At 36.6% G+C, this 21,915-nt stretch overlaps 1 protein-coding gene across 1 annotated transcript in view; it reads left to right on the top strand.

The window, feature by feature from the left end:
* The first annotated feature begins 1,356 nt into the window (after positions 1-1,356).
* AADACL2 (arylacetamide deacetylase like 2) overlaps positions 1,357-21,915 on the top strand; it is a 34,574-nt gene continuing 14,015 nt past the window's right edge. Inside the window, exons 1-4 of the mRNA XM_045503236.1 lie at positions 1,357-1,529; positions 5,647-5,869; positions 19,591-19,660; positions 21,478-21,649. Coding sequence (XP_045359192.1) covers positions 1,392-1,529; positions 5,647-5,869; positions 19,591-19,660; positions 21,478-21,649 — 603 coding nt within the window. The 5' untranslated portion in view covers positions 1,357-1,391. The remainder of the gene's footprint in view (positions 1,530-5,646; positions 5,870-19,590; positions 19,661-21,477; positions 21,650-21,915) is intronic.

Below are 21,915 nucleotides of genomic sequence, written 5' to 3'. Positions count from 1 at the left end.
TCATGTTCACACAGGTACAGCAAATATTTAGCCTGATAACATTATTTCTGTTTCTTCCCACTCCCCTTCTGTGAGTGTGTGTGTGTGCATGCATATGTGCATGGGGTGGGGGTGGAGTAGGAGAGACATGTGATGTGAAGGCAGAAACTTTATCTTAACTTTAACTCTATTCTCCTCTCAGTCTTTGTCATCAGTGACCACTCCTGATTTTAGTTTTCAAACTTCATTGTTGTTGGTGAACTTGAGATTTCCCCCTTCCCAATATTCATAAGCATTAATTAATCACTTAACTTGTTTATACATTAATTTATTAAAAATATGTATGTAGCAATTGAATGTGATCAAAGAGTTACATAATTAGGGTAGGTCTGTTAGTACCAGTTTCTCCAGGAAAGTTCCAGTTTAAATGCATTATTAATAGTGAAAGCACTTTTTATAGTGTTGTAGTTTGAAAAACAAATAATATTCCTAGAGTACTCCTGGGGGATTCAGGGAAACTGCAATGTAAATGAACAAAAATAAAAATTGTAGTAATAAAGTTTAGGAGAGACTTTGAAGTTAATACTTATGCTTTCAAGAGGTCCAGTATATACTTAAATTAGACTCCTGATTGAATTTAATTCTATCACTAAAATTTACTTTCTTTAAGTCCCAATCTCTGGGAATGAGCTTGAGAATTGTGGATTTATTGATTTATGACTGTTCTTTTAATTCCTAGGGCCTAACAGATCAGACAGAAAATCTCCAGTGCCTTACATCTAAAGAACATTGAAATGATCAGCTTTATGGACAGGAGCTTCTCAGGCTATCTTAGGTTGCAGCAAGCGTAAGTCCAATATTTGCGCTCGTGGTTGCCTGCCACACTAGGCTACTTGGTGTATATTGATTTTAAAGATTTACCAGTTAACCATTAGAATAAAGTCACTATACAACCACTTAAAAAAGTGTTTCCTGAGATACTTATACCGAGCCTTGTTGTACTTCAGACTATTAAAGTTCCAACTTGATGAATAATGTCATGTGGAAAAGTCCCCACACCCCTTATCTTTTAGCTCAAATTTTGGTCCAGCACAACAAGCAACAGAGTTAGTAATCCATGCTAATTTCATGAGCCAGGATCTTGATGAAATATTAGCTAGTTTTTTTTAAAACCTCTTCTTACAAAATGCTGCAACCAACCAATCACAAAATTGGATTTTGTGGCTTATTAAGAATTCTCATCTAGGCTCTGACTCACACCTATGGAGCTTTAGGAAGATGACAGCGTCACAGGGTGAAGAAACACTGTGGGAGTTGCTTAATAATAATTAAGGCTTGAACTAATGTTTTGCAGTATCTGTCTCAGAATCTCTTTTTCTCAGCACTGTGAAGAGACTGGAGAAAGGGATATTATGGGGTTCAAAGCTCTCTGTTTGGGTCTGTTTTGTGCTCTCTGTGCTTCTTACATTTATATCACCATTCCAGGCAACATTGAAGAATACTGGAAAGTAATAGCCTTATTTACAGTTGCTAAAACCTGCACATTTATGGTAAGATTAACATTTTTTCTTCTGGATATTGGGATGCCTTGTTGACTAAAAATCAGTGCTTTTGAACTTTTTAGAAATTACTGTTTTGGAATAACCATTGCTTCTTTGTTAGAAAAAATTAATTACACAAAATTAACTTAAGTTATAAAACTAGCTATATCTACATCTGTGCAAACAGAGTGGGACAGAATTCTTGCTTCTAAGGAGTTTGTATCCAGATGTAAAGTTTGTGTATACTGTGATATGCATAAGTGGTATTCTTGACAAGAAAGCTTTGAAGCTTACTTGATACCTTACATTTGAGTTATATTTAACGTATTTGAGTTTCCAGTTATATTTTACTTATATATAAGTGATACTTATCAACATAATTGAGACTTGTGCCTATTTGGTGTTAATTTAGGGCTCTCAGTATTTCATTTGTTTCCACTGCTTATCTTTTTTTAAATTTTTTAAGGTTTATTCATGTTTTAGAGACAGAGACAGAGCATGAGTGGGGGAGGGGTAGAGAGAGAGAGAGGGAGACACAGAATCCAAAGCAGGCTCCAGACTCTGAGCTGTCAGCACAGAGCCCGATGCAGGGCTCGAACCCACAAACTGTGAGATCATGACCTGAGCTAAAGTCGTACACTGAACCAACTGAGCCACCCAGGTGCCACTCCATTGCTTATCTTTAATCAAAATTTCTAGATTTCAGAGATTGTCTGACTTGAAATATGCAGGGTCGATTATGAATTCAAGCAAAAACAGCTCTTGGTAAGGGAGAGATATGGTTAAAATAGCATTTTTCAGCTCTTAGAATACACAGGTTTTCAGTAATATATACTTCTCTGAATCCCCACTACCTTCCGACTATTTGGACCAGTTTACAGAGGAGGAAAAGAAGTTCAGAGGATCTCACACAGCTAGAAAGTGACCACTTCAAAATTTGAAGCCACAAATGCCTCATTCCAAAACTTGTACTCTTTCTGCCAAACCAAGTGGCTCCCAGAAAGGTCATTTGATGACGGAAACAGTAAGAAGCTGAAAGGAGAAGACAAAGCAGCAGCAAATGATTAGAGAAGAGAGAACAATCTATGATATAAGGAGAGGCTGTCCCATGGTACTTTGCACAGCAGACAGTGGTTCTGTGAAAACACAACCATCTCCTGTCTGCATCTGCCGAGTCCTGCTATTTCTCTCCCTGATCACTTCTAGCAGCTGACCTTAAGCATAACTGCCTCTTTCTCCAATGCTCCTACTCCTTGATTTAACGTAACATGAAAGAAGATGTGGGGAAACAAGTGCCGACTCCATAGTCTTTTCCTTTTTCAGCTACAAATTATTCCCACCATTGTCCATCTATAACACAATTATGCACTTTATAGATTTCACAGTGTATATGGATTGTTCTTTATTTTTACAAAGATGCTAAGAAGAGCACCCATGTATTTACTTGCAAGATTATTCTAGTAAAATTAACAGTCCTTGGCTGTTCTCAAAAAAAAAAAAAATTATTCTTGTCAGTACTGAATTTTGTAACTCAAAGTTGAGATACCAGAAGATAGATTACTGTATCATAGGAAGTGGAAGTGAAAAGTAAAGTTTTTGAGAAAGTAATCTTGATAAATAGAATGCATTGCTATGGAGTCATATGTTAACTTGGAAGGCTGAGTTTAGTAAAAGAAAGCATGTCCAATCTTCCAAACTTTCCTTAATCCTCCATTGTACATTTTTAACCTATAAAATGGAGATATTAATCATAAATACTTTAGAGGATTGCTCTGAGAATTACAGATAATGTATGGTAGAACAGCACAAAATAATCTCTAAGGTGATACTTTTGTTATTCAAAAATACTTACCAGCTCAAAAACATAAAATGTCTGAGAAATGAGAAAAAAAAGCAGTTCACTTTTTAAAATTCGCTTCACTAAATGAAAAATTAGCTTAATTTACCCATTTCCCAAAATCTTGCCTTAAAGGACACTCTACCTGATTATATTCAGTTAGCATGAAATTACTTAAGAATTTTTAGTAGTAAAGAATACTTAAATAAGGCAAGATTCATTAAATACTTACATGTAGTAGGCACTCCTCTATGTACATTAGAAGTCCTAACTCACTTAGATCATACAACAGCCCACTGAGGGATTTGTTGTTATTATTATGATTACAATTGTATAGATAAAAAAATTGAGGTAGAGCGTAATTTGCTTCAGATCATATACTCAGTAAGTGATGGTATAAGTGGTTGGTCTGGAAAAATGAGTGCAGATTTGGCTTTGACCTTTACTGGCTGCAGCTTAGGGCTTCTGCATGCTTCCTCTTTGTTAAAGTATAGGAATTAGACATTCTCTAAGACCCTGTAATACCATACTCTGAAATAATTGTAGGAATGTGTTTGATGTACTATTGACCATGTATTTTTAAGTTTTTTTCTTTTGAGTAAACTGCCCAGTGACATGTCACGAATTTCCTAGAAAAGTTATCAGAAATAACAGGGAGATATTTTTTTTCAGTGCTATCAAATATGGGATTTGAGAGATGGGGGTTGGGTGCTAGGACACAGCTATTTAAAGTTGAAAACAGGGCATTAAACAAAAACAAAAATAAACTGTTGGGACCTCATCAAGATAAAAAGCTTCTGCACAATGAAGGAAACAATCAGCAAAACTAAAAGGCAAACTACAGAATGGAAGAAGATATTTGGAAATAACATATCAGACAATGGGTTAATATGAAATACCTATAAAGAATGTGTCAAACTCAACACCCAAAAAACAAATAATCCAGTGAAGAAATGGACAGAAGACATGAACAAAGACTTTTCCAAAGATGATATCCATACGGCTTACAGACACATGAAAAGATGGTCAACATCACTCATCATCAGGGAAATACAAATCAAAACCACAATAAGATACCACCTCACCCCTGTCAGAATGGCTAAAACTAACAACTAAGGAAACAACAGATGTTGGCAAGAAGGCGGAGAAGGAGGAAGACTTTTGCACTGTTGGTGGGAATGTAAACTGGTGCAGCTACTATGGAAACCAGTGTGGAGGTTCCTCAAAAAATTAAAAATAGAGCTACCCTACAATCCAGCAATTGCCCTACTAGGCATTTATCCAAAGGATACAAAAGTACTGATTTGATGGGGCATATGGACTCCACTGTTCATAGCAGCAATAGTGACAATAGCCAAATTATGAAAGGGCCCAAATGTCCATCAACTGATGAATGCGTAAAGAAAATATGGTGTGTATGTATGTGTGTATGGGTATGTGTCTGTGTATATATACATATACCCATACACACACACACACACACACACACACACACACAAATTGGAATACTACTCAGTGATGAAAAAGAATGAAATCTTGCATTTGCAAAAATATGGATAGAGATAGAATATATTTTGCTAAGCAAAATAAGTCAGGCAGAGAAAGACAAATACCATATGATTTCATTCATGTGAAATTTAACAAATGCAACAGGTGAACATAGGGGAAGGAAAGGAAAAATAAGAACAGAGGGAGACAAACCATAAGAGACTCTTAAATACAGAGTACAGACTGGGGGTTGTTCGAGGGGAGTTAATTGGGAGTATGGGTTAAATGGGTGATGGGCACTAAGGAGGGCACTTGTTGGGCTGAGCACTGGGTGTTATATGTAAGTGATGAATCACTGGGTTCAACTCCTGAAACCAATACTACACTGAATGTTAACTAAATTGGATTAAAATAAATAAATAAAAAGCATTAAAAAGAAAAAAAAGATAACCAGGGCATTAAATAACTGTTAGTGTGAGCATAAGAGAACTTTAAAATTTTTGGATTAGATAAAATGAACAATAAAGAAGAAAAATATGACAACATTCCTATAAAACAAAAAGAAAAGAAAAGATGTTACAAGACCTGGAAATTTTCCAGATAAGAATTTACAATTATAAAATAATTTCCAGTTAATTGACAGCTTTTGAATGACCCAGTTACTAATAAAATACAGGATACTTTAGATTTTCAAAGGCAAAAAAGTATGGAATAAAGTCTATACAGTATTACTTGGAAATAAATATTACAAATTTGGTGTAATATAAGATGAAAATGTTCAATTTTGTTTTGCTTTTACAGGATATGTGTTTTGGAAACTTAGGTATTATGAAACATGGGGACTTAATTTCCATGATAATGAGTCTGGACCATACACAGCCACTCTCAGATGGAAATGTCACAGTGACCGATACAACATTTGTTGATACTCCAGTACGTTTGTACTTGCCAAAGAGAAAGTCAGAAATCCGAAGACCAGCTGTCATCTATATTCATGGTGGTGGTTTTTGCTTTGGAAGTTTCAGTAAGTTTATCACATAAGGAAAAAACTATAACTGGCAATATGTTTTTGGTATAAGAAATATTTAATATAAATATACATACTTATATGTATAATAGGGATAAGTATAGCTATAAATATTAGATATTGAACAGACATAGACATATGTTTGGAGAAAAATAGGCAGACCATTATTTCTGTTTTTGTTTTGCTTGGTTTTGATAAGCTCTTTCTTCTCAGCTTCCATATTGAATCAGCTCATATCAAATGAAAATAAGACATGAAGGAGTCAATTAGTACAACTTTTTTTCTGTGACATTAGAATATATTCAGGAGCAGAAACGTTGAAATGATATGGATGTTGTAAACAGTAAATTGGAATCACATGTTGTTGGTTGCTACAAGATCAAGTTTGTAAATACCAATAACAATAATGCTAACAGTTAGTAAAGCTTAGAATGATAGTTAGTCTCAATTCTTTTAAAGGAAAACACAAAATAGACATAGGTTACATTAAACTCCTTCTTATGAAGTCTAATTTCCCCGTTCATTTCTGGCTATGATTTAAGAGGAATAGGTAGAAGATTCAAACCAAAAACATGAATAAATTTTCCTTCATGAAAGCTTTGGAAAACTCTTTGATAGAATGGTGCTGGTATATCAGGAGGAGGCACCATTCTATTTAATTAAACAAATGAAGAGAATGGAGGGAAGATAAACAGGTAAGAAGTGATTTTTTTTAACCTTTTGCCTTTCTCTAAGCCTCATTGGGTTCTAAATAGTGAGAACCTTATAAAAATATGTGCATATAAGAAGCTACACTTCACCAAACAAAAGTTATGAGGATTAGTCACAGAGAAAATTGGCATGGAAAATTGATGAGGCACAAACACTCAGATGAATATACAAAAGGCCAAAACAGTTAGACTGAAATTTTGGCTTTCCAGATTTCTCCTTCCTAGCTTTCTGACAACTAACAAATTAGAAATAATATATAGTCAGTAAAATTTCATGGTGACTTGTCAAAAGAAAATTATTTACGTGATTTAAATAGAGGTTAGAGAGTTTAGTTGGCCAGGCTCACTTGAAAATCATTTGATGAACCCATAGGTCCTCACTTGAAGAAGGATGATGGGATTTGGGTTTGGGTTTTGGTTAGGATAAGCTGGGAAAAATTGAGTCCTTGTAATTCCAGCTCAGGAGGCAATATTCAACTTTAACCAAAACTCGTGGATGGGGCTTGGTCCCTGTGTTCATGTCCCTTGGTTGGTTGGTTGGTAGATTCCTGAAAACCATCCCAATAGTCACTATTGAATTTATGATCATCCTTACAAGTATAGGATGATAGCTTGCCTCCAAGACAATAATTAGTGAAAACAATTCTGCTTTTTTAAAAAATTTATGTATTTTGAGAAAGAGAGAGAATGCAGTAAGGGTAGAGGGAGAGAGAGAATCCCAGGTAGGCTCTGAGTTGTGAGCACAGAGCCCAACATAAGGCTCAAAGTCATGATCCATGAGATCATGACCTGAGCTGAAGTCAAGAGTGGGACACTTAACTGACTGAGCCACCCAGGCAGCCCAGTCAAAGCAATTCTAGGAGCAGGTAATAGGATGCGGTAAAGATCAAGACTCTTGGAAAGATGTGATTCATAGGTGAATTTTATAACATCCAGGGAAGCAGGTATTCTGAATGTCCTTCAGGAAGTCCTCATAAAGATTGCTTTCTTTCTCAAAGATTTTAAAAGATTCTGGAAAGTGAATTCTGAAGCACACACTGTGACAAGGAAGGGAAGGACAGTCATGTCGTACTTCTAGTAATGTATGAAGCCCTAAGACAGTGCTTCTCAAATTTTAGTGTCTCAGCATGACCTAGTAGACTTGTTAAAAACTGTTGGGCCTGGCCTACAGAATTTGTGATTCAACAAGTAATGGTGGGGACCGATGATTTGCATTTCAAATTAATTTCCAGGTGCTGTTGATGATACTGATCCGGGCACTACACTATGCTTGACTGCTTGTGGAGATCAATGACCTGTGCCCTGCGGTGGCTCAGAAATCCTGTCCCATGTATCTGAGTTCTGTCTCTCATTCGTGTGTCACTCATGGCCTGTTTGACTCTAGGCCTCCCAGTGCCTCCCACTCAGCTAGAGAGCAAGCTTTTTGCTATTTCAGAGGAAAGAGGGTATGAAGGATTGTATGCCCTCACATTTCGAACGCTGTGTCCTTGGCTCAATCCCCCCTTCTGTAAGTTTGTTATCCACCATATCCATCCTTGGCTCACTTCTTTCTAATATTCTCACAGGAATATCAGACAAAATCTGTAGACAAAATCACTCTTTCTCCCTTTGCTCCATATCATATATCTCTTTCCTTCTTATTTGGCTTCATCAGTGTATCTCCACCAATACTCTGTTTTTTTGCTTTTTAACTTTGAAAAACATGTTATGCTCATTTTTATCTTGAAAAAATATTTTTCCACTTGGCCATGAATTCCTCTGTCTCATTAGTCCCTTAGATTTCCCTTTCCTTCTCAGACCAATTTCTATACACTGTAGGTTCTAGGCCTTCCCTATTTCCTTCTTTACCCACCTTTAATTAATTCCTCGATCTCTCTACTCTAGTGCATTTAATGAATACTAGTCTCTTCTCCTCTTTGACATTCTCACTGCTGCTCCTTTTTCTTTCTATGACAAAGTATCTCCTAGATTTCCTCTGTTATTCATTGTTTTCTCATCTCCCTCCCTCTCTAATTTAAAAACAAACCAAGCAAACAAAATAACAGGTTTCCCATACTTACTCTTCATGAATATTCTTGTCCCCCAGAATTCTCTCCCTATCTTTGGGATTTGACTGTACATACTCTCTTTTCCAATCCCTGATCTTCTCCAAATACCCACATGCTGCTGACATCCAGTCCTGAATCTGCTTCTCTGACACTATTCCTGAGTCCTGATTCCACATATACACCTATCACTTAGACATTAAACTGGACAAACCACGGACATCTCAAGCTCAACATGATCGAGTATAATTTATTGTCTTGTGTCCAAATGGCCTCAGAAGAAACAAACAAAAGAACCACTATCGATCTAAAGCAACATTGAATGCTCTCAGTAAATAGCACTTATGATCAATTAATTATAGTTCCTTAGCACTTACATCTAATTACCATATCCCATTCATTGTACTTCTGAACATTTTGACTTCATTAACACAATTTAGTACTTCGTCATCTTTTACAGATAATCTTTCCTGATGTCTCTGCCTTTCCCTGCTCAACCTTATTTCATCTTCTACACTTAGTATACTGGATCTTTCTAACATGCAAGTCTGATTATATGATTTCTTTGTCTAAACTCTTCACTTTTATCACTTAATGAATTTAAATCCATTAGCATAGTGTTCAGATTTCCAGGTTCTTACATTTTTAACTTGCCAATGCTCTCATTCATAATTTTGTTTCAATCATACTGAACTTAATATTTAGTTCCCCACCGACCTGTGCATTCTTATTTCTATCTCTGCCTGTGCTTTTCTAGTATGTTCTTCCCATCTTACTGCAAGAAGACTCCTGGTCACCCTTTTATATTCAAGTAAAGTATCATTTTGTGTGGTGTGGTGTGTGTGTGTGTGTGTGTGTGTGTACTTTTCCTTGGCTCTAAAAGACTTTACTAATGTTTCCATGTGTCCATTGCAGCTTGTGTTTACCTGCTGGCAGCAATCCTTGTTTTATTTTAGAATCGTGTTGCATGTTTGGGTTAGCCTCTCTCCAGGAAGTGGGATCACCACTGAGCATCTAGCTAATAAGCACATTCCTTATAATGAAGGTTAAACAGATAAATGTCTTCTGGAAAAAATATACTGAATTGCTGAAAGGAACTTGTGTTGTTGTTGTTCTAGAGGGATTCTTAGTCGAAATGCTTTCACAGTATTTCTTCTTTTTTTTAATTTTTAATTTCATTTTTTTACTTTATATCCAAATGAGTTAGCATATAGTGCAACAGTGATTTCATGAGTAGATTCCTTAATGCCCCTTACCCATTTAGGCCATCCCCCCTCCCACAACCCCTCTAGTAACCCTCTATTTGTTCTCCATATTTAAGAGTCTCTTATGTTTTGTTCCCCTTCCTGTTTTTTAATTTGTTTTTACATTTATGTATTTTTGATAGAGACAGAGCACATGTTGGGGAGGAGAAGAAAGAGAAGGAGACACAGAATCTGAGGCAGGCTCCAGGCTCCAAGCTGTCAGCACAGAGCCAGACGTGAGACTTGAACTCACAAACTGTGAAATCATGATCTGGCCGAATTTGGATGCTTAACCAACTGAGCCACCCGGGTGCCCCTGTCCCCCTCCCTATTTTTATATTATTTTTGTTTCCCTTCCCTTATGTTCATCTGTTTTGTATCTTAAAGTCCTCATATGAGTGAAGTCATATGATATTTGCCTTTCTCTGACTAATTTTGCTTAGCATAATACCTTCCAGTTCCATCCGCGTTGTTGCAAATGGCAAGACTTCATTCTTTTTGATTGCTGAGTAATACTCCATTGTATGTATGTATGTATATGTGTGTGTGTGTGTGTGTGTGTGTGTATACACCACATCTTCTTTATCCATTCATTCATCGACGGTCATTTGGGCTCTTTCCATACTTTGGTTCTTGTTGATAGTACTGCTATAAACATTGGGGTGCATGTATCCCTTCAAAACAGCACACCTATATCCCTTGGATAAATACCTAGTAGTGCAATTACTGGGTTGTAGGGTAGTTCTATTTTTAATCTTTTGAGAAACCTCCATACTATTTTCCAGAGTGGCTGCACCAGCTTGCATTCCCACCAGCAGTGCAAAAGAGATCCTTTTTCTTCGCATCCTCGCCAACAGCTGTTGTTGCCGGAGTTGTTAATGTTAGTCATTCTGACAGGTGTGAGGTGGTATCTCATTGTGGTTTTGATCTGTATTTCCTTGATTATGAGTGATGTGGAGCATCTTCTCATGTGTCTGTTAACCATCTGGATGTCTTTTTTTTTAAATTTTTTTTAATGTTTATTTTTGAAAGAGAGAGACAGAGTGCAAATGGGGGAGGGGCAGAGAGAGAAGGAGACACAGAATCCGAAGCAGCCTCCAGACTCTGAGCTGTCAGCACAGAGCCTGATGCAGGACCTGAACTCACAGACTCTGAGATCTTGACCTGAGCCAAGTTGGATGCTTTAACTGACTGAGCCACCCAAGCACCCCAGAACTGGATGTCTTCTTTTGAAAAGTGTCTGTACATGTCTTTTGCCCATTTCTTCACTGGATTATTTGTTTTTTGGGTGTTGAGTTTGATCAGTTCCTTATAGATTTTGGATACTAACCCTTTATCTGATATATTGTTTGTAAAAATCTTCTCACATTCTATTGGTAGTCTTTTAGTTTTGCCGAAAGTTTCCTTCACTGTGCAGAAGTTTTTATTTTCATGAGGTCCCAGTAGTTCATTTTCTCTTTTGTTTCCCTTGCCTCCAGAGACGTGTTGAGTAAGAAGTTACTGTGGCCAAGATCAAAGAGGTTTTTGCCTACTTTCGCCTCGAGGATTTTGATGGCTTCCTGTCTTACATTTAGGTCTTTCATCCATTTTGAGTTTACTTTTGTGTATGATGGAAGAAAGTGGTCCAGGTTCATTCGTCTGCATGTCTCTGTCCAGTTTTCCCAGCACCATTTGCTGAAGAGACTGTCTTTTATTCCATTGGATATTCTTTCCTGCTTTGTCAAAGATTAGTTGGCCATATGTTTGTAGGTCCATTACTGGGTTCTCGATTCTGTTCCATTGATCTAAGTGTCTGTTCTTGTGCCAGTACCATACTGTCTTGATGATTACATATATATATTAATTGATGGTTACAGCTTTACAGTATAGCTTGAAGTCTGGGATTGTGATGCCTCCTGCTTTGGTTTCTTTTTTCAAGATTGCTTTGGCTATTCAGGGTATTTTCTGGCTCCATACAAATTTTAGGATTATTTGTTCTAGCTCTCTGAAGAATGCTGGTGTTACTTTGATAGGGATTGCATTGAATATATAGATTGCCTTGGGTAGTATTGACATTTTAACAATATTTGTTCTTCCTATCCAGGAGCATGGAATCTTTTTCCATTTTTTTGTGTCTTCTTCAATTTATTTCATAAGCTTTCTATAGTTTTCAGTGTATAGATTTTTCACCTCTTTGGTTAGATTTATTTCTAGGTATTTTATGGGTTTTTTTTGTGCAATTGTAAATGGGATCGATTCCTTGATTTCTCTTTCTGTGGCTACATTGTTGGTGAATAGGAATGCAACCTATTCTGTGCAACCCAGTCAACGCACCAATTTCTGTGTGTTGATTTTATATCCTGCAACTTTGCTGAATTCATGAATCAGTTCTAGCAGTTTTTTGGTGGAATCTTTTGAGTTTCCATATAGAGTATCATGTCATCTTAGAAGAGTGAAAGTTTGACCTCCCCCTGGCCGATTTGGATGCCGTTTATTTCTTTGTGTTGTCTGATTTCAGAGACTAAGACTTTGAATACTATGTTGAATAACAGTGGCGAGAGTCGACATCCCTGTCTTGTTCCTGACCTTAGGGGGAAAGCTGTCAGTTTTTCGCCATTAAGGATGATATTATCGTTGGGTTGTTCATATATGGCTTGTATGATCTCGAGGTGTGTTCCTTCCATCCCTACTTTCTTGAGGGTTTTTATCAAGAAAGCTTTGTGTATTTTGTCAAATGCTTTCTCTGCATCTATTGAGAGGATCATATGGTTCTTTCCTTTCTTTTATTGGTGTGATAAATCATGTTAACTGTTTTTCAGAACCATCCCTGCATCCCAGGTATAAATTCAACTTAGTCGTGCTGAATAATTTTTTTAGTGTATTGTTGGATCTGGTAGGCTAATATCTTGTTGAGGACTATTCATCAGGGGAATTGATCTATAGTTCTCCTTTTTAGTGTGGTCTCTGTCGGGTTTTGGATTCAAGGTAATGCTGTCTTCATAGAAAGAGTTTGGAAGTTTTCCTTCCGTTTCTATTTTTTGGAACAGCTTCAAGAGAATAGGTGTTAACTCTTCCTTAAATGTTTGGTAGAATTCCCCTAGAAGGCCATCTGGCCCTGGACTCTAGTTTTTTGGCAGATTTTTGATTACTAATTCGATTTCTTCACTGGTTATGGGTCTGTTCAAATTTTCTGTTTCTTCCTGTTTCAGTTTTGGTAGTGTATATGTTTCTCAGAATTTGTCCATTTCTTCCAGATTACCTATTTTATTGGCATAAAATTGCTCATACTATTCTCTTATTATTGTTTTTATTTCTGCTGTGTTGGTTTGTGATCTCTCGTCCTTCATCCTTGATTTTATTTATTTGGGTCCTTTCCTTTTTCTTTTTGTTCAGACTGGTTAGTGATTTATCAATTTTGGTAATTCTTTCAAAGAACTAGCTTCTGGTTTCATCTATTTTTTTTTTTTTTTGGTTTTGATAGCATTAATTTCTGCTCTAATCTTTATTATTTCCTGTCTTCTGCTGGTTTTGGGTTTTATTTGCTGTTCTTTTTCCAGCTCCTTAAGGCATAAGGTTAGGTGGTTTATCTGGGATCTTTCTTCCTTCTTTAGTAAGGCCTGGATTGCTATATACTTCGCTCTTATGACCGCCTTTGCTGCATCCCAGAGGTTTTGGGTTGTGGTGTTATCATTTTAATTGACTTCCATATATTTTTTAATTTCCTCTTTAACTGCTTGGTTCCCCCATTCATTCTTTAGTAGGATGTTTTTCAGTCTCCAAGTATTTGTGACCTTTCCAAATTTTTTCTTGTGGTTGATTTTGAGTTTCATAGCATTGTGGTCTGAAAATATGCACGGTATGATCTCGAACTTTTTGTACTTACTTAGGGCTGATTTGTGTCCCAGTATGTGGTCTATTCTGGAGAACGTTTCATGTGCACTGGAGAAGAATGTACATTCTGCTGCTTTAGAATGAAATATTCTGAATATATCTGTTAAGTCCATCTGGTCCAGTGTGTCATTCAAAGCCATTGTTTCCTTGTTGATTTTTTGCATAGATGATCTGTCCATTTCTGTGAGTGGGGAGTTGAAGTCTCCTACTATTATGGTATTACTATCGATGAGTTTTTTCATGTTTGTGATTAGTTGATTTATATATTTGGGTGCTATCCCATTTGGTGCATAAATTTTTACAATTGTTAGGTCTTCTTGTGGATATACCCCTTGATTATGATATAATGCCCTTCTACGTCTCAATACAGTCTTTATTTTCAAGTCTAGATTGTTTGATATAAGTATGGCTAATCTGGCTTTCTTTTGTTGACCACTAGCATGATAGATGCTTCTCCATCCCATTATTTTCAATCTGAAGGTGTCTTTAGGTCTCAAGTGGGTCTCTTGTAAACAGCATATAGATGGATCTTGGTTTCTCATCCATTCTGTTACCCTATGTCTTTTGATTGGAGCATTTAGTTCATTGACGTTTAGAGTGAGTACTGTAAGATATGAACTTATTACCAGTATGTTGCTTGTACAGTTGGAGTTCGCTGGTCCTTTCTAGTCTTTGTTGCTTTTGGTCTTTATTTATTCGTTTGTTTATTTTTTAATCTTTTGTCCCATCAGAGAGACCCCCTTAAAATTTCTTGCAGGGCTGGTTTAGTGGTCACAAACTCCTTTAATTTTTGTTTGTTTGGGAAACTTTTTATCTCTCCTTCTATTTTGAATGACAGCCTTGCTGGATAAAGAATTCATGGCTTCATATTTTTCTGATTCAGCACACTGAATATATCCTGCCACTCCTTTGTGGCCTGCCAAGTTTCTGTGGATAGTACTGCTGCAAACCTGATCTAGCTTCTCTTGTAGCTTAAGGACTTTTTTCCCTTGCTGCTTTCATGATTCTCTGCTTGCCTGAGTATTTTGTGAATTTGACTATGATATGCTTTGTTGGTGGTCGGTTTTTGTTGAGTCTAATGGGGGTCCTCTGTGCTTCCTGGATTTTGATGTCTGTGTCCTTCCCCAGGTTAGGAAAGTTTTGCACTATGATTTGCTCACATAACACTTCTACCCCTATTTCTCTCTCATCCTCTTCTGGGACCCCTATAATCTGATGTTGTTCCTTTTTAGTGAGTCACTGATTTCTCTAATTCTTAAATCGTGCTCTTTTGCCTTAGTCTCCCTCTTTTCTTCTGCTTCATTATTCTCCGTATGTTTGTGCTCTATATCGCTGATTCTCTGTTCTGCCTAATCCATCCTTGCCACCGCTGCATCTGTTTGAGATTGCAGCTCAGTTTTAACATTTTTTAATTTCATTGACTAGCTTTTACTTCTTTTATCTCTGCAGAAAGGGATTCTTATATATTTTCGACACCAGCTCATATTCTTATTATGGTGATTCTTAATTCTGGTTCAGACATCTTGCCTGTATCTGTGTTGGTTAAGAACCTGGCTGTCGTTTCTTTCTGCTCTTTCTTCTGGGTTAATTCCTCTGTTTCGTCATTTTGATGGGAAAAAAGGAATTAATGAGGTAGAAAAATTAAAATAAAAAAAATTAAAATTAAAAAATATTAAAATTAAAAAATTAAAAACAAACACACACACACACAAAATGGAATAAATGATGCTAGATCCTAGGTGTGTTTTGGTCTGGGTGTTGAAAGTGCTTGATAGATTAGAGAAAAGGGAAAAAAAGAAAAAAAAAAGGAAATCGTTTGAAAATTTTAAAAAATGAATACACTGACGTAGACTAAAATGAAATGGCGGTAGTAAAATAGAGTTTGGAAAAAATTACAAAAAAGTAAAAAATATAGTAGAAAAAATTTAAAGAAAAAGTATTTTTAATAAAAAATGATAATAAAAATGATTTTTTTTCTCTTTCTGTATTCAATAAAAAGAAAAGAAAAAGAGAAAAAAAAGAAAATCGGATAGGTGGACTGGCTAACAGACTGAAATACGACTGAAATTACTTCGTTTTCCCCTAGAAGTCAAAGTATGAAGCACTTGACAGACCATAAACTAAGTAGGTGGTGAGACTTGTGTTCTTGAAGAGTGAGGGTGGCCCAGTTGGGCGGGGCTTAGTGTCACAGCTCTGCTAGTTGGCATTCTCCATCCTCCACTAGATGGCGCTGCTAGCCTACTGGAGTGGATTGTTGTGGCGCTTGTAGGTGCATATTTGCATATGTGGGAGTGATGAAAATGGCGACACCCAGCTACCCAGTCTCTAGTATCGGGACTCTGTTCTCCTTGATCAGCAATCGCGAACCCATCCTTCATCTTCGGTTTCCATCCACTCCCCCCTTTCACACTGTCCATGACCAAGCCCCAGGCAGCACCTCCTTGCCGAGTTTTGTCTCAGATGCATCTGCCTTCCCCAGCCCCCCCTTCTGAGGGACTGTGGCTTTGTCTCTATCCCTCTGTGAAGGGTCTTATTGAATAATGGCTGGGTGCTGGCAGCACGTAGGAACACTTGCTGGACCCTGCTGCCAGTGCCCCGAGAATGTGGCCAGGTGCTAGCCTGCCCCAGAAAAAGTTCGTGAGATAGTGTAGCAACAGCATTTCAGGGATTTTGGAAAATCACAACAGACATCTGGCACCAGGCTTCACCCCAAATGATCTTGTTCTAGTGCCAGAGAATGGGGCCATTCTCTGGGGTCTTCTGGGACCAGGTGGCCTCACAGCCTCCAGCAATTGTCCTTCCAGCAGTGGAACTGTTCTCCCCGTGTGGCCTGAGAACCTTCTGGACCCAACTCTGCTCCTGGGGATTCACCCTTCCTATCAGAGCATTGCTAGTATCGAGCTGTGGAGTTTCAGACTCTGCACTCCTCCTGTTTACAGTCTTAATGGAATTTAAACCCTCTCCTTTCTCTATTCTCCCTTTTTAGTTCAGTCCCTGTGGCTGTTTCCAATTTTCCACTTTCTCTTCAGCTGCTTTTGGGGAGCGGTGCTTTTCACATATTCTTCCCCCCTGCCCACCGTCTCCATCCTCTCTCTGCATGAAAAGCAGCTCCCTGCCCTCTGCGGTTTCTGTCTCCCCACGTTCACCTCTCCATGCCACATACCTGCTGAATTCTGTCATTCAAGTTGTGCAGATTGTTGTGTTAATCCTCAGATCAGATTTAGTGTTGGTCTGGCTGTATTTCATGGATGCAAGACACACAGAAAACTTCCATGCTGTCTGCCATCTTGGCTCCTTGCTTTCCTAGTATTTCTATATCTTTTTTATCTCCTTAATGTTTTCTGTAAATTAGAGTTCACATATAACTTAATTTATACCAGGCATTTGTAGTTGGAATATTATGCTTCCTTTATAAAATACATTTTAAGATATTCTAAGATATATAAAAAGATAAATTAATGAGGCCAATTTGGCCTCATTTGTCTCAAAAGAGATGCATTTTTAAAATTTATTTATTTTGAGAGACAGTGTGTAAGCAGGGGAGCAGCAGAGACAGAGAGGAGAGAATCCCAAGCAGACTCTATGTTCTCAGCACAGAGCCCAACATGGAGCTCTATACCACCAACAGTGAGATCATGACCTGAGCAGAAATCAAAAATCTAATGCTTAACTGACTGAGCCGCCCAGATGCTTCGCTAAAGAGATGTATTAATACCCTTAAAGTTCTTATAAGGTCTATGAAATATCCAAGTATCTATATACACATTACCTGGGTCTTCAGTGAGCACAAGACAAATGCTCACAGATAGGAAAATATCACTTTGGAAAATACTTGGAAGTTCTCCTGATTATCATGTTGATTTCCCCTTTATTGACAAATGCAATGATTGTGATCAGTAGTTCCTAAAAACTGTGCAAATTATCATTCAGGACGCATGTTCCAACATTTTGTTCAGCCAAATTCCTGTTGTGTCTTTATTCTGTGTCTTGGCTTTATATTTGTGTATTGTTTATAGATATGTGAGAGCTTATATTTATAAACTAGAAAGGACTTAGATAGCTTCTATTTTTTGACAGATCAGGACATAGATAATATAACTATTTATTTATAAATTTCATTTTTCCTTTTTTGTTTCCTAGGCCTCCTATTTTTTCTTCTTTATAACTTGAAGTTGTTTTGAGAACTAAGAAATATAAGAATATCTTTCTCTAGTCGATTTATTTACATAAAACAGTGGTTGTTATTTTTCAACCTCAATACTAATACCTTCCTGTTTCTACCTGGGTTCTACAAATGATATAAATTCAATTATTGGACATTGAAGAGGGAAAAACATGAGCCAACAAGTTTTATCAGAAATATGGTGTGACTTCGGACAGCTGGAGATAAAGAATAGGAAACAAAAAACTTAAAATGACTTTTGTTTTATGATAAATAAAAAGTATTAGGAGATAAAATGAAGACAGGTTTGAAATATATCATTGAGGGTCTTTCATTGTGGGTATCAGTGACTTCTTATGTCTTGTACATTTTGGTGTTCATCCACCCATTGCCTTTTCTTGCAAATTATCAACTCAGTCTTGAATGAAAACATTTATCTACCTAAAAGGCTAGTTGATTTACTTTTCTGTTTTCATGGTATTCACATACCCAGTATTTAATTAGTTTTTAATTTGAAGTTTTGTTAATGTGCAGGAGACATCTTGGAACAGCTTCTCTGAATTTCTAGGATCTTGTGGTAAATAAAGTAGTAGCAGATGTCACAGAGTTGCCAAAGTTATGTGGCCAGGTTACTGGTAAATTGGGTTTGGAGGTACCTGGGGTTAGAGACACATGTGTACTAGGGAGAGAGGGGATGCCTTGTGTGCTAAAATGAACATGTAAGAGAAGAAGGTTTATGACTCCTTGAATAGTTGGACTGCAAACAAAATCAATGCTGTTGTTGTGGGATTGGAGTAAGAGAATAATTTTCTTTCGCTTCACCAAGCAGAGGTTTGACTACCAAATCAAGTTAGCTATGCCTGAAATATCAATTAAAAACGTAATTCTCTTTATTTGTGACCATTGCAATGTAAACCATTCCTCAGGAGTCCAGTATCTCATATTCTTCTGTGATTTTGGAAATCTCTCACTCGCCAGAGGTTCTCTCAAAATTAAGTTACTTTTCTTTAGACTCTGTCTTCAATACCAAGGTTATTACACCATTTCCTAATGTGACATATGCAAAGAATATGGAGATTCAAGGAACCGTATTATTGAGTGCTGTGGTTTTACAGAGTCAGTGTATCTATTACTTTCTTTCCCCCCAAATTCTGAACCAACTGAAGATTATATACAAAATTCAAATAAACGACAGTCAAAACATAACCATTATTTCTAAAGAAGGCTTTGGGAGAAAGTATATTTAGGTAATGAGTTAGATTGACTCATCTGTCATGGCTGGCCCTGCTAACCAGCCACGCAGTTCCTCCCTATGGAACTTGCTGCCTGAAAAAGCAAGCAGAGTAAAACGCAACAAGCCACAAAATTTTCTTGGGAGGATCATTGTGTACAGGCAGCGGATGCAAATAGAAAAAATAGAATGGCCCAAGGCTACTTTCCCTTCCTCAAAACACCAATCTGCAAAGTCATCTTTTCATCACTGGAGACAGTGACAGAGGAGACAATCCTCCAGACTGTGTCAGGCTGATTCTGGCCCCTCTGAATAGAAATGGAGTGGGAAATTTAGGTTTCTATATAACACTCACATTTCTTTCCAAGTTCATAGCTACAAGCATTTCTGTTGCTGTTTTTTTGTTTTGTTTTGTTTTTTACCAAAAGTACTCTCACATTTCTTTCTTCATTCCAGAGCAGAAGGGTTATGACTCCCTGAATAGATGGACTGCAAACAAACTCAATGCTGTTGTTGTGGGATTGGAGTAAGAGAATGTTTTTCTTTGGCTACTATGATTTTTGCCATCACCAGGTAGAGGTTTGATTTCCAAATCAAGTTAGCTATGCCTGAAATATCAATTTAAAAAAATTATTCTATTTATTTATCACCATTGCAATGTAAACTATTCCTGAAGAGTCCACTATCTCATATTCTTCTGTGATTTTGGAAATCTCTGAGTAACATCCCTGAGTGAGCATTTTTGGATACACTTTTGCTCTAGACACTTAAAACTCAGGTCCCAACTTAAGCCCCAAGTAACATAGCTAGATAAGAAGATATAAATAAATCCTACAAATTTGGGATGGTAGATTATATTTGGGTTGGTAATAAAATGTTTTATAATAATTCTTGTTTGGAGTAACGTAGGAGGTAAAGATTGGAATCAGCTAAGAATTTTAAGTCATTCTCAGGAAAAATGAATTTTACTTTCTGGATTTTGCTAGAAAATATCAGAATGTGTCAGGACAGTTCAATATTTTCTCATACTTATGCAGTCTGTATTTCTGAAGCCGACATCCCCAGGAGGGATTTTTTCGTACCTCTCTTCCCTAGTCCATAGTAACAAAAACATACTTACAGACTTCTAATCTGTAATAGTGACATAGATTTGTTTTTTTTGTTGTTGTTGTTTTGTTTTGATTTTTAGCTAAGAAGCTATGAAAGTTTAGAGAGAAAACTAAAGTGACAATTTGGTCATCTAAAGAGTGATTGCCAATGCTGTTTGTTTTGATTACTCGCAGTGGCTAGAACTTCCTATTTTCAGGGATACTTCTCATTGATAACATTAGGATATATCCTTTATACCTCCATAACTTTTGAAGTAATCTAAAACTTATCATTTTAAATCTATTTTAATATAGTGATATGTCTGTGTCTGGCTTATATATTTTATCATATCCTTATGATTTGTGTTCTTTGCCCTGACTTCTAAATATACTGCATTTAAAGTAATAGATACCAACATACTTTGTTAAGGATTTTCTAAAGATAGTCTATGATAAAATTTTAAGGATCATCACACTAACATTTAATGTTAAGTACAGATATTTACAAATTTTGTTTTTCTAAAGAGCATGAGGAAAAAAGTTAGCCCTGATAGATAACAGGCTGATAGAACCATTCTCCTATGTTTACTGGTTCATGTACATAGTGGGGGAAAAAATCCATTTGTATCCATTAAAAGAATAGTGTGATAGTTTGCCTCAGAAATGAATTCATCAGAAACAATCTTCCTAGCATACTAAAAGGTTATTTATATTTCAAAATTTTTATCTAAAATCAACCCCTTGGCATTATCCTTGGTGAGATATATACATTGCAAGCATGTAGGATTTTTATCCACATGATCTTGAAAAATGTAACACTTTCCCTATAATAATCTCTCAGATCTGCTGTCCTCAAATATCCATGGTGCTCTTTCAATAATTTTTTTTAATGTTTGGACCGCCAGTTACATTGAGAATATGGTATAAACTATAGAGTATCTCCAATCTAAAATGCATGTGGACTAAAAACTATGCTTACAATTGTCGGGAGTTCCTAATATCTCCTTACCCCTCACACACAATGCTATCCGTGGAATGTAGATACAAGGTTGAAAACCTTTATATGAATTTTCTTTTCTTTTTTTTCCATATACTAAGGAGTTAGTGGAAAACTCAAGTGTGATTTTTTTTGACAGATTAAAAATAGAAACTGGTGTTAAATTGCATCTATTTGGTATTGAAAACTACATGGAAAGATACAACCATAACTGGTACGTTATAAAAAATTGTTTAAATAAATCATTCTTTTTTAAAGCTATAGACTAGCTCCTCAACACCATTTTCCTGCTCAGTTTGAAGACAGTTTCACTGCCGTCAAATTTTTTCTTCAAGATAAAATTCTTAGAAAATATGGAGTGGATCCCACCCGAATCTGTCTTTCAGGAGACAGTTCTGGGGGCAATTTGGCAGCAGCTGTGACTCAACAGGTATGTTGCATTTATTTTTATTCTGAGAGGTAGAGGTCACAAATCATTTTTTTTCTTATAAACATAACCAGTTCTTTCAGCATCATTTGTTGAAAAGACCATACTTTCTCATTGGATTACAGTGATACTGGAGTCTAAGATCATTTAACTATCAATATGACTATTTCTGAATCCTCTCTTTTGTTCCATTGATATGTTTGTCTGTTCTTATGCCTGATACTATTCTGACTCCAGCTTTGGTCTTTCTTCAAAATTGTTTCTAATAC

Source organism: Leopardus geoffroyi, chromosome C2 (assembly GCF_018350155.1).
Source record: "Leopardus geoffroyi isolate Oge1 chromosome C2, O.geoffroyi_Oge1_pat1.0, whole genome shotgun sequence".
NCBI lineage: Eukaryota > Metazoa > Chordata > Mammalia > Carnivora > Felidae > Leopardus > Leopardus geoffroyi.
The sequence above is the reverse complement of the archived record's forward strand: the minus strand, read 5'-3'. Positions and strand labels throughout refer to the sequence as shown.